Consider the following 14260-nt stretch of genomic DNA (forward strand, 5'->3'; position numbering starts at 1 on the left):
ACTTTAATGAGGACCTGGGCTTCTGGCTCATGGCATTCTCCAGCCAGTTCATACTACCATTGCCTTACATGCTTTCCACAGCCAGTGATGACCCAGACATACTCTTTATACAGTACTGGTGGGGGTCTAGATACGTGACCTGCCTTCCTCAACCCTGCCTTCCTCAACCCTGTGTAGTAAGACATCACTTCTGTGGCATCTCTGAACCCTGCACAATCTACATTGGCTTTTACATTCTCACTCCCTTATACTGTACCTACTCTTTAGCCTCAACAAGACAAGAACATCCTCCAGTCCTTTAACACTCTTCTTTTCCCTTCAGTTTATTGGCCCTCTTCCATAGACTTCCTTCTCTTCTATGAATTCTCATGGTTGTTCACCTGAATACAATATTCTTCCAGTTTTTGTTGTCGTTAAGTGTTTTATAAAGGAAATTTTCAAATACACCAATAAAGAAAGCAATATAATAAAACTTTATACCCCGAAGAGCCATCTTGGTCAATTTTTTTAATGTATGCTCTTCCCCTCTAAATGTATTATTTTGAAGCAAATGATGATATGGATACCATATCATTTTATTTAAAAATATTTAAGCATATATTTCTAATTGATATTTTACTTTAAATATTACAAGTTCATCCATGATCATACCTAAAAGTTAACAATATCATCTTAATCTCATCAGGCACCCAGAAAATAATAAATTTGTCTTGTTGAGTCATTTTTGTTTGTTTGTTTGAATCACATTCATACATTGCAATTGGCTGATATGTGCCTTAAGTATCTTTTAATCTATATGTCCCTTCTCCCTTTTTATTTTGTTTTTTGCAACTTACTTGTTGGAGAAACTAGATTGTCCTATTTGGTTTCTCATAGTCTGGATTTTGCTGGTCACATCCTAAAAGGATTTGGATTAATTTTAGACTTAATCCCAAAAGGATTTGGATTAATTTTGGACTTTTATCATGTTCCTCTTTTCCCTGTTCTTTTGTTCTTATAAACTGATAATTAGATATGAAGGCTTTATCAGATTCTGTTTAATTTTTTGGTAGGAATGCTTCATGCTGAGAGGCCCTTCATCAGGAGGTAGATAAGATTTTTTGTCTAGCATTTGATGATATTAGCAATGATCCTTGCCTAGATCTATTGTTTCCCTGGGAGTTGTAAAAACCACTACTTTAATGGCTTTGATCTCTTTTTTTAAATTTGAAATTTTATTTTTTGTGGGTACATAGTAGGTGTACATATTTATGGGGAACATGAGATGTTTTGATACAGGCATGCAATGCATACACCCTCTTATTTTTAACGGCACTGGACCCACATTCCGCAACTCTGATTGGTCCTTTGGTTTATATTTTCGTTTGCTGTGCATTACTAGCTGATTGCTGCTTGAGCATATTTCATCAACATCTGCATGAATACAGCTACAAAGTCACAATTTCTGGTCTCACCTGAGCCCAAATACTACCTATCACTTGCTTTTGGTTAGCAATATTGCCTAAAATTTCCCACAGCAGCAATTCCCCCATCCCATCAATATCAACAGATGTATTCATCTCCAATTTTATGGAAAAAATTGAGGCCTTAGGTATAAACTTCATTCCCCAACTGATAACATTGCTGTCATTTTTACCCATCATTACCTATTCTTATCCCTCCTTTTAGAGGAAGAATACCCCCTGCACTTCCCCTATATTTCTCTTTTGGACTTGAACATGTACATTTTTGAATTGTAACTCGTATCATTTAAATTGTTTTTATGTTCACCTTCCCCTTGTTCTCAGCTCCTTAAGGACAGAGTCCATGTTTTTTTATTCATCTTTGTATCTCTAACACCTCACACATTTCCCACACATGGAAAGCATTCAATAACTATTGCATTAACTCTTGAGCCATTCAAAGAAGGGTAAATTAATTCAGTATACTCTATAATGTAACATGATAGATACTTTTTAAAAATTTTCTAAATATCATTTATAATGGAAATACTGGGAATATGTGTATTTGAGTGTAATTTTTAAAATATTTCCAGTACCTCATAGAAATGAACTAAAAGATAATTCCACATGGTCAACATAGAATTAGGGTATTATCCTTTGGAGAAAGATCCCCTGCCCTCCCAGAAGTTGGAAGGATGCAAAGCTTTCAGTGGTAGTTTCTGCCACCTCCCATACTCCCAGAGAAAGTGCCAGAGTTTATAAGATGGCAACTCATGAAGCAACCAAGAATATTTGAGCTCTTTTTGGACTAAAAGGAGGATAAACAGATGTCTTGGTATATTGTGCTACTTTATGTCCACTTCTCCGTGGACTTGGAGAGAATATATATACCGACTCCTTTTCATTTCCCAGAATATTCCAATTTGTATGATAAATGATATTCTTCTTAACTGTAAGGGAATCTTCCTTAGATTCTATCTGAAACATTTCCTTGTGATTTCATAGTGTAGGACTAGCCTTCCTAGAGTTAGAAAACATTCTTACCAAAAGCTCATTCATAAAAATTACATTTACAACCCCCCTCCACACACAACTCATAAACATAGCATATGAAAAACATATTATATTTTCTTGATATTTTATATTAGAAATAAAATTTCAAAAATCAGGCTAACTAAAAAAGGAGAAGCATCTTGTAATCTGTGCTTTTATTGCTATTCAGTCGTTATGCATCCCTGTTGAATCCTTGGAACGAAAGTTCTCAATCATGGTGTCACAATGGTAAGGCTTGTCATAAGTACATTTTTTTGCTTTTTGCTAATGAGCATCATAAGACTGTTGCAACTGACTTAAAATCAGAGTAGATACTAGGTTTTCTCCATAATCACATCTTTCTCACTAACTGTGACCTAATATGGATGGTTGGTTGAGACAAAAAGGCGTCAAGTTACAGCAAGCCCAGTGGGATTTTTGAATCTCCTGCAGCCTACTTTATCTATTGCACAGTTCATAGGAAATGACCATTACTCAGATGCTTGTAAAATGCATTTATAAATGTCATACCTTACAACCCACAAAGAGATGCTCACTTTGATATTTATTTTTCTGAAAAATTGTGTGTGTGTGTGTGGTAGGGCATGGAGTCTGGGAGAGTGGACAAGGTGATGGATCCGAATCTGGATATGGCAGTCAACATGTGGATATCACCTGTTGGGAGTCCTTCAGCTGGAAAAAATATATGGACAACCAGTATCGTGGATTATTTCCCATGGCAACTATTCCCAGCACTTTACCACTGTTGGCATGATCCTCCTTTCAGGGTTTGACTTTCCTTGAGAATTTTAAGACCATCTGACAGGTTCAAGTTTCCTCATTTTTCACCTGAACCAATTCAATATCTTTTCTCTTTCATTGACTTTCCCTTTGAGAAGTCTGTTCTCATTTCTGAGGTGAATCCCTTAGTCCTTGCCTCTACCTATGTGTCATACTTGGAAACACATGCACATTCACAAACTCAAAGCCTTTCTCATTTCCTTGTTCCCTCTGTGACAAATCCAGCCTATTTCTGTGCATTGGCTTCCTTCTGAGTTCAGACAAAATGGAAAACACAAACAAAACCAAATCTTCTCTTTGTTTCTTTCTAGAAGCTGAAGTACTTATTCTGTGCTTATTCTACCATTGCTTCCGTATCACACAGTGTGATTTAATCCTTAGCAACCTGATTTAGAGGTTACAAAAGACTCAATAACCAAATGCAACAACCTTTCAAATTAATCACTCATTCCTTTTGGAAACTTGCTCCTTCCTTGGCAATCTTGGCTTTATACAGGCCCTATCTCTTCCCTCACCATTTTGTTTCCTTTACCAATTCCTCTTCTTCATTTTCCTGAATGAGCACATTCCTGATTCCTAAGGAGCGCATTCCTTCATTTCCTAAATGAGCACATTTCTTCACACTGTGTCCTCACTCTTGTGCCACATCTTTCACAGTCCTGGTCTCTACCACAACCTGCATATAAAGAAATCCCAAATTCACATCCTTAAATCTAGTGACACCCAGTGGTGATGCTCACAGCTGCTTGACTGGCATTTCTTTCTGGATAGTTTTTTTTTTTTTTTAAATCACATCATGCTCAAAATTTCTTTAACTAAGTTTATAATTTTGCCTTCCCCAAAGAAGCTCATGTTCTTTACTTGTTTATTTCTGGTACCAATGTCCCATAATTTTAGAAATCATTGGCTTTTTTTTTTCTTTTTTCCCCGAATCTGCTCTCCATTCTTTTCTTTCACCTGGAAAAATCCTGGATTTTCTGCACATCCCATCCCCCAACCACTGGCATAATATTAAGCCATTTGCTTTACACAATCTTAAACCACTAAAAATTATTATGTACCTTCCCACTTTCTGCATGTTTTGATTTTAATGATATTTTTATTAAAATAGCAATTGTGATGTCCATATAAGCTTAATAAAACAGCTCTACCCTAAAATGAGTACTATAATTTTCCCATGAAAACATAATAGCCATCACTCTAAAGCCTTTTAGCTGGCTTCTCAGTTGTCACACTCTAAAAAGGCTGATGGCTTCATATTTACATGGGTTATTTTCCTTAGTTACAAGAAAAAAATCATGTAATTTACCTTAAATTATACATTACCAATTTAGGAATGTTGAATATATTATACTGTTCTTGGGGGCAATGTGAAGTTCTGGTCTTTGATAACTTTTTAGATGTAGTTAAGGTATTAGTCACATATTTTTGTGGCAAGGGACAGAAACCAAACTCAAACTAATTTAATAAAAAGGGGAATTCGTTGGCTTACAATATTGGGAAGACCAGGTGTGGCCTTGCCCTCTTGCACAACTGAACCAAAGGATGTCTTTCTCATTTTCCTCTTTTCTTTCATCTCTCAGCTCTGCCTCCCTCTGGGAATTGACTTTGTTTTTCTCTTGTGGTAAATGGACATTCTGCATACAGCTGGGCAAGGGGCTGACTGCCAGCAGATCTAACCCAATGTCTGTAACTTAAATAGTTGTAACTCAAAGAAGATTCTGATTGGCCCTATTGGGGTTTTATGTCTGGTCCAGCATTTGTTACTAGGCTACTGCCTGGGTCAAAAGACCACTCCAGTAGTAGGAATAGGGTGAGGGAAAACTGATTGGCAGCCACAGGACCACACAGGGCTTGGGGAAGAGGTCCTCAGTAGAAGAGGGTGTGATTACCAGAAAAAGAAGAATGGGGACACAAAGTAGCAGACAGATTTTAAAAATAAATGACCTCAGTCTACTATTTTTCCCCCTTGACCTTTCAGGACAGGCATATTCCATTTTCTCCATCCATCCCCATATTTTCCTAAAAATGCTCCTGGCAAAATAATGCAACTAAATCTCAACTGCAATTGGACTTACCCAAGGTCACTATCAGCTACTGCCCCCAGCTCTAAGTCTGAAATCTCTGAGAGATGTGCATTACTCTTGATGGTGTTTGAATACAGCTCCACACACTCCTTCAAGTTAGCTATATAATCAGTTAAACTAACTCTCAAAGACCCACTATTCAATAGAAGAGAGAAAGCAGGATAACAACAGTAAACGCTCCTATTTAGAAGGAGGATAGTGGCCAATAGTCCTATAATATATTCCAAGTCTGTAATACATTGTTGAGTTTCCCTGGCTGGGCAGTGAGTTGTTGGTCACCAGTCTAGCTGCTACCGAAGGAGTCTCTTTTCCATTATTCTCTGAGCCCCAACCAGAGAGAGGCATAGGGGAGATTGTCTCTTCTGGGGCCTGCACTTCTTTAGGAGCTCGCCTGTGGTGGACTTGGTTACTGGAGCCTGGGAATCAGCTTAGCACTTAAGTGCGCATAGCTCTTAGCTGCAGGTTCAGGTTTTTTTTCTGGCAATTCATTTCCCTTAAAACCCTGCTAGATCTTGGACTTGATTCCTAGACACTCTGAGTACTAATAACCAAGGCCAGAAGTCTCTGTGGGCTGTAATCTTTGAATCTAGACTTTATCTTTGCAGTTCCAGTCTTTCGGCAACCGTCCAGGAGGACAAGACTCATTCAGTGAAAGTGGCTTCAATTTTAAATTTGACTGAATGGCTTGATTTGACCTTTAGTCTTGTCCAGTGTGAAACAAAAGCTGGCCTGTGATATACCCTTGGTACTTAGGCAGTGTCTAAGGGGTGGTTCTTTACATTGGAGTGAATCATTACCTCTGCTGGTCCCAGGATGTACAGCAAGAAGTGATTGGGTGGGGTCTGGGTTCAATCTTACAGGATTGGTTACCAGCACAGAACCATGCTACTTAGGTTAGAACCCAGGCTCCCCTATTTACTAGGTATGCAATCTTATGTAAGTCATTTAACTTCTCTGCACCTTCTTGTTCTCATCTATAAAGTGGACATAATAGTACCTAGATCACCGGGTTGTCATGAGTATGAAGTGAGTGGATATATATATAAAGGACTTAGAATATAGTACCTGTCACATGGTAGGCCCTATGTAGGTGACAGCCATTTTTACTGCTTTGTCTTCCTTTTTTTTTTTTTTTTTGCTTTTCCAAGTTCTTCTGGTTTTACCTCCCATAATGTTTTTCACCTTTATGCCTTGCTTAAGGGACTTAGAATTCCATTTTCCTATTTCTGCATGATTATCTGAGAACCAGTGAGCAGTGTGGGGAGAGGGGTGAGGTAAGGCTTGTTGACAGTACCACCAGGGCCATGTGTAACAGAGGAGCAATCCCAAAGGAAAGAGTCGGGGATGCAGGCAAGAGGAATGGAAAGAGTGATAGAGAGATTTTAAAAACCATTTACCTCAGTTCTTATTACTACTTTGTGAAATAATATTTTTGGTTTTGTTTCCTAAACGTAGAGTCTGAGAAAGGGGTTCAGGTGCATGTGATTTTTGAGTGACTGCTCTTCAGCAAAAATCCTATGGAGTGAGACTCAGGGAAGATAAGCGGCAAGAGCCAAGAAAAGATGAGGTCTTAGCTAAAGCTCACTCTTGGCCTGAATCATGGGCAGCCCTTGGGCAAAAAAAGTCACAAGGTAGAGTTGTTCCTCACTTGAGGCAAGGATGCCCACTGTTTGGAACCCCATGTCAGTCAGTCACTGGCCTGGAGAAATAGTAACCTTGTGGGCTAGGTGGTCCCCATCGTCGTCCAAGAAGAGGGGAAGCTGTGAGCCACTGGGAGCCAAAACTTTTTACAGCTAAGGTTTGGATGCATGGGTCTGACAAAGGAGATCTCAATAAGTTACCAAAGGCATCTATTACAAATAATAATAATAATGGCTATTATTTATTGAATACTTATTGAGTTAGTACTAAAAACTTCCTGGGATTATGGTTATTATACTTGGACACCACTTTTATTTTTCTCTTTCCAAATATAGTGTGTTTGGTGTAGTGAAGAAAAAGCATGCAAAAAATACTGTTTTCCCTATTTCGGTTGTCGATTCAGTTCTATATATTGGTTAAACTGTAAAGGTGAGTTGTCCTTATTTAGATTTTTATGTTCTTTATTTCAATTGACTTGCAAATGCTAGTGATTTGCTACATTTAAAGGATTATAAATTATTACATTTGCCTTACATATTAAAATATAGCAAGTCCAAACCACCATGGCACATGTATACCTATGTAGCAAACCTGCATGTTCTGCATATGTATCCCAGAACTTTAAGTAAAATAAAAATAAAAATATAGCAAGTCCAGGGATGTTCATTGGTCTTTCCTCCTGATGTAGGCTTATTGGTTGTTTGCAGCAATTATTCATTCAAATTAAGTCAACATTCATTTTGATTGGTGGATGCTTTGGCATACCAGTAGCTAAATACTTTAAATTTCCATTTCTAAAATCTCTAGTGTATGATATCCATAACCCACTTAAAGAATGTTTGTATTCTTATGTCATTTTAGGAATTCCAGGATTTTTTTTATAAGCTAGTCCTGGTCTGAGGATATATTATATCTAGAAACATTGCTATAACTTATATTTTTTCAGCTAATGTATTCTACACTGAGAATTGCTATTCAGAATAATGATTCACTAGGACTGAACAAATATTAATCATCAAAGAATCTTTAAGTTATACTGAAATGTTGGACTTTTGGTACGTTTTACAATACTTACCAAGGCAGGAAAACGTACCAGTACCATTTAAGAAGTTTCCTTAAAGAATTGAAACAAAATGCTTTCTAGGTAAATCCTAGCTATGTGAAAAAACCCAATCTAGAATAACCAGTTGTCTTCTTTTTTCCTTCACTGAAGTAAAAAATATAAATTTTGCCCTCAAATCTCTGTTTCTTTCCGGTACTATCAGATATATTTAAATCATGCATGTTTTTGCCTTATAAAGAAGTTACACTTCTTGTAACTAGTATGAACAGAAACTCTAGTCTCCTATTTCATGTTTGCCCTTCTAGTTTCATTTTACAACTTACCAAGCTAATAAACTACATTGTGCTTACTGAGATAAGAAAAAAAAGTTTACAAGGGGTAGAAATCTGGTTTTGCAGCAAGCATTGGTTGTCTCTTTGGTAATGGACTGCTGAAATTCAAACAATAAATCATTTCCTGCTATCTAGATGTATCTTTAGAGATACAACAGCCTGAGGGATTTGTTGTTTTACCTATTAAGATAGTACCAGAAATGAGTTTAGAGGTAAAATAAAGAAAAATTAAGCCAGTAGCCTAATAGTTCACCAATTTAAAAATAAGTAAATCAAATGTTACCTCCTCTAGCAACCCAGATTATTTTTAAATGTTAGTGATTGTTGTGTTAATGGTAGTTTTATTGGAATATGTCATGTATGTTATTGTATCATTACTTTCAATAATCATTTGTTAAAGAATCACATTGCATGATATTAGAAAAGATGCAAATAGCAGAAATTACTGATGTTCTGTTAACTTAAAATATATTTCTTTTTATACATTTCAGTTGACATGTTTGGAATCATGATGCTTCTACTCATTGCAATATTAATTACAGGATTCGTTTGGTACTGCTGCGCCTATCACTTTTACCTGCAGGAGTATGCTCATTTTATCCTTATTAAGAATGCACTTTGGGTTAATATCATTGAAGAGAATACTAAGCTAGTCATCAGGAAATGTTTTGCCTTTTTTATGTAATAAAAATAATATATCCACATGGTAAGGAAGAAAAGTCCAAAAAGTACGGAAATTGTAAAATGAAAAAAAAAAAGTTTAACTTTCTCATCCCCCACCCCACCTCTAACACTGTCTTCCCAGAAGTAATCCTTTTAGTATGGTTCTATTTGTTGTTCTTCTGTAGTTACCTCCATATATTTGATTTTGATGGTTATGTTTTCTTTCCATGATTAATTTTAGATGTTATCTATTGACCCCCAATCATTAAAGCAGAAAAATTTATCTTGCACTATACACATTTTTTTTTGCTATTAGTGGGTATTATCATTGTGTTATTTTTGGGTTGTTACTATTTTTTTCATTATTTTTAGTTATTAGATCTTAAGATTACTAATATTTCTCCTGTTGACTTTGAGTAATCAATTTAATTCCTTGTTTCTATGTCTCAATCCTTCTCCTGTTACACATAAGAAAATTTGGATCCGTATACTTCCTTCCATTTATCCTCTCTTTCCTCTATCTCCTAAATTCTATAAGCTTTCTCATTAATTTGACCTTGTCAAATGTGTAATATTTACATTCTGTTCTGTGGCCATAATTGTATCTTGAAATGCTTATTCTATAATTTCACTCTAAAATTTGTTAACTACTAAAAAGAATAACATATTTATACATGATTGTATAAATGTTGTTTAATAAAGAACCAAAGTGGAGTAGGAAATATAATTCTATGCCACTAATCTATATTGCTTGAAAAAGAATTATCAAGTGCCAAGATCAAATAGATTCTCTTTTCTTACTCTTTATTTCACAAAATCATGCTACATTTCAGCTTACTTCATGTTACTTAATTGTAACTTTCCTATACAGCTTTTGCACTTTCTAGAGTTTTAAATTATCTTAATTATTTCTCATTAACAAAAACACATGTATCTTTATTCTCATCACTGTGATCATTCATCTTTGTATTTGCTAAAATACATTCATTTTCTTCTTATAAATATTCTTCTTAAAGTCTTCTGGCTTCCGGCTTTAACATGCAAAAATTAGTTTCTTTTTACTGCTCTACTGAATTAGGAGAATTTTGGGGTTCCTATACCTCTTTTTAGGGTTGATTTTTTCCTTTTGGTGGAGTACCTCCTCAAGTAAATTTTTCAAAGGGAGTTCACAGAAGGTTTGGAGAGTATTGGCATAGTCCATTACATATCAACAAATTAGTTTTTTCTCCTTCATCCCAGTATGATATTATTTTCTTTCTTCAGATTATACACTTTTTATAAGAAGGAACTGTAAATAAGATAGACATGACCCAAAAATAAGATAAATGCACATTTATAGGTCAACCTGTAAGTAAAATGTGCTTATAAAAAGATAAAGTAAGTCACCATAGTGCTTGCAGAAAAAAAAAAAAAAAAAAAAAAGATAAGGGTTGGCCAAGGTTCCATTTGCTTGTTTAGGACCTCAACTTGGTCAGGAACTTTGTATTTTTCTGGCTTAGAGATGGTCTTTTCCTTATTAACATACAAAGACAAGTTAGGATAGGATGGAAGGTATTCCTTATTTTTCCCCTCTGAAACAAACATACACATATACACATACAAATCAGAAAGAAGAACCAATAGGGCACATTACATATGTGGCAAGGGGCTGTTTTGTAATTTTTTAAATATATATTTTCTTCTTAGGATCCGAGCTCCTTGTAAGTGTCATCACTTTTTTATATAGTATTTATGAGTAAAGTGGCAAATTCTGCCCATAAGAGTAGGGGCCTGAGCAAATATCCATCACTGAAGCTTCTTTTATCCGCATTTTAAATGAAAAACCCTGAAGCCTCTCTGAAAATATCATCCAACAACTGTACTCAGTTCTGGTTTAACTCTGCTGTATATCCACCATCTCTTCTTTCTGAATTTCTTCAAGAGATCTTCTAGACCTTGTTAATTCAATGAGTGTTGTATTCTGTAGGGGTATTTATCTTCTTAAGGACTTACTGCACTTCGTAAACCGAAGATCCTGGTGAGGTTTTAGAAACATGACTTTTTCTTTTAAAAAAATACCCTAGAATGACCAATGAAATATCAAAATACTTATTGGTACATTTGATCTAATATTATTATTCAGTAGTTATGCTTATAAAAATTAAAGCACTTTAAAAAGTTCCAAATGTTAGAGAAAACAAGTGTTTCACTGTCCATGTACTCAATGCCTCCTTGATTGTCATCTATTCTTTTAGCAAATATTTATTGAGTATTTATTATCCACTAAGCGATGTCATTGTCATAGGGATATAACAATAAGCAAGAAAGATCAGGCCGGGTGTGCTGGCTCACGCCTGTAATCCCAGCACTTTGAGAGACTGAGGTGGGTGGATCACCTGAGGTCAGGAGTTTGAGACCAGCCTGGCCAACATGGTGAAACCCCATCTCTACTAAAAATACAAAACTTAGCTGGGCGTGGTGGCACGCACCTATGGTTCCAGCTACTCAGGAGGCCAAGGCAGGAGAATCGCTTGAATTTGGGAGGCAGAAGTTGCAGTGAGCTGAGATCACACCACTGCACCCCAGCCTGGGTGACATAGCGAGACTCCATCTAAGAAAAACAAAAAAGAAATATCAAACCCTTGCCTTCATGGAGCTTATAACTTACTAAGGGGACACAGACCAGTAAACAAGCAATTGTTAATTCTATTGCTAGCTTATTGATATTTTAAATTATATTCCATTTATTTTAATTGCTTTTCTTAATTAAATGTTTTAATTCTCCCGGTGGAGGGATAAAAGAAGAATTTGATAATGCAATGATAAAATATTGCATAAGACCAGGTGCAGTGGCTCACGCCTATAATCCTAACATTTTGGGAGGCTGAAGTGGGTGGATCACTTGAGGCCAGGAGTTCAAGACCAGCCTGGCCAACATGGTGAAACACTGTCTCTACTAAAAATACAAAAATTAGCTGGGTATGGTGGCGAGTGCCTGTAATCCCAGCTACTTAGGTGGCTGAGGAACAAGAATTGCTTGAACCCAGGAGGTGGAGGTTGCAGTGAGCTGTGATCGTGCCACTGCACTCCAACGTGGGTGACAGAGCAAGACTCTGTCTCAAAAATAATTAAAAAATAAAAAAAGTAGTCTATCTAATGAAAAAATAATAGTTCCAACTATAACTTGTACTGTTCTGAAAATAAGCCTAATTCTAAATTCACCATCAGTTTGAACAGAAATCGTGTCTATTTTAATGGAAGACGAGAAACAGTTCCTATTCACGACCGCAGTGCTACTGGCAAGTGTTTTCGTTTATTTGATGGAATGTCCCAGACTCCTTCAGTAACAGCTTGTTCCCTTGTTCCAAACATCAAAAATTAAAGCATGAGTAGGGGCCAGGTGCAGTGACTCACACCTGTAATCTCAATGTTTTGAAAGGCCAAGGTGGGAGGATTTGCTTGAGGCTAGAAATTCGAGGTTATGGTGAACACATTGCATTGCATACATATTGCGCCATTGCATTTCAGCCTGGGCCACAGAGGAAGACCCTGTCTCTGAAAACAACAACAAAAATCAAAGTATGGTAGGACTCATAACAACAGATTTCATTTTTCCCATTTCCATGATACATTTTGGTAACCTCAATAGCTATACCAGGATTGGTAAAATCACAATATTGATAAAGATGGGCTAAAATTTTCCAACCCAGTTGGAGATATTCATAGCTTCCCCTGCTACCCCAACTCACGCTCCACAAAAGCAACCCAACAAAAGATAACCGTTGTCTTCAGGAATTCTTGCAGGCTTTCCCAGATTAATTCACTTCATCTACCTAGTTCCTTGGCTAACCTCCTATCCGCTCTCCTCAACTCAATTCTAAACTTTCCCTTACTTGCAAAGCTTTCCCTTATCCAGGACTCAAATCTTGGCTTCCTTTGGCTGATCACCCACAGTTCCTGGGCAGGCACTCCCAATCCTCTACCCAGGTCTGGATCCTGAAAACCCAACTGGAGTCAAAATCATGATCCCCCTGTTCACTTAATTGGACCACAAAAAAATTTTACATCATAATAATATGACTGAGGAAAGAGTACTGCATAGTCCTTTATAATTACTATTAATAAATAACTTTGCAGGGTTGGGGGGGGCTTCAGATTATTTTAGTGCTTTGGGCTGCAGGGGCATAATGATAGGGAATGTAGAAAAGCCTAGGACCCATACTTTGAGGTTGCAAAATCTGGATGAGAAACAGGGTAAACCTTTTAGGGTAAGGATGAAATGGTAAGCACATACACACTCTCTTGTCAACTCCTAGACCTTGTTATGTAGAAATTGTTTGGGTGATAATTGGATCATGAAATGTTTCAAAAAGCTATTTTAGGACAGGAGCCAAAGTGTAGGACAAATGCTGCTTCTTCCGAAGGTTGAAATCAAACCAGGGGGCTGCAGAGAATAATGCTGCATTTCAATTTTCCCCATCCATTTTAAATTCGACAACACATTGACCCAGGAAAAACACTGAAAAGAGCACAAGGTTAGGTATTTATTTAGTTTAGGTAGACACGGTTATCTTTACACAGATTGAGAATTGTCAGATTCATTGTAGGGAATAAAGTGTAGTCAAATTCACAAGGCAGGATGATTTTTCACCCATGAGAGAGCCCAATGGGAATGCCTACATTAAAGGCTTGAGTAAGTGAAACAGGGTTCTGCAAAAGAAATTGAGAAGAAGATGAAAAAGTGGGAGACTGCAGTGTCATAGACATCAAGAGAAAGGGGTCTGAAGATGGAGGGAGAGAGATTCATAAGTGTCCTCTGGACTTACACATTGGGAGATGATTGGTAAGATGTTTGCATATGGTAGTTTTCAGAGTATTTATGCAAGACATAGAATAAACAGGCTTCTGATTGTGGAATAGGAAAATATGGAGCTTATAAAATGTTCTGTACACTGCGATACTCCTCACCTGTGAAGACAGTTATTTTTCAGGATTGGTGGTAATAGTGCCCTTCTTGGTCCACACTTCTTTCCTAGAAAATGAATTCAGAAGATGGTTTGCTGGGATTAGGGATTCATTAAGCATTCATTAAGCATCCACAGCTTTTCTGTCACTGGAGACAACTAGTCTTGTGGTCACCATCAAATATCTGATCTTTTCCTTTTTGTCAATTACATGTTGATAGTACCTTAAGTCACTTGAGCCCTAAATATTAAAATA

General features: G+C 36.7%; 2 protein-coding genes across 3 annotated transcripts in view; both read left to right on the plus strand.

Moving 5' to 3' along the window:
* The window catches only part of CLDN12 (claudin 12), a 160324-nt gene that overhangs the window by 76794 nt on the left and 69270 nt on the right, over window positions 1-14260 (plus strand). The window lies entirely within an intron of this gene.
* Window positions 1-14260, plus strand: part of PTTG1IP2 (PTTG1IP family member 2) — a 43449-nt gene that overhangs the window by 10340 nt on the left and 18849 nt on the right. The window contains exons 3-5 of one of the 2 annotated variants that reach the window (XM_034964415.3): window positions 7339-7432; window positions 8890-8983; window positions 12269-14128. In XM_034964415.3, coding sequence (XP_034820306.2) covers window positions 7339-7432; window positions 8890-8983; window positions 12269-12422 — 342 coding nt within the window. In that variant the 3' untranslated portion in view covers window positions 12423-14128. Of the gene's footprint in view, window positions 1-7338; window positions 7433-8889; window positions 8984-12268; window positions 14129-14260 lie in introns of those variants that run through there. The other variant, XM_063606299.1, reaches the window with a different exon arrangement.

The sequence above is a fragment of the Pan paniscus genome, chromosome 6 (assembly GCF_029289425.2).
Source record: "Pan paniscus chromosome 6, NHGRI_mPanPan1-v2.0_pri, whole genome shotgun sequence".
Lineage (NCBI taxonomy): Eukaryota > Metazoa > Chordata > Mammalia > Primates > Hominidae > Pan > Pan paniscus.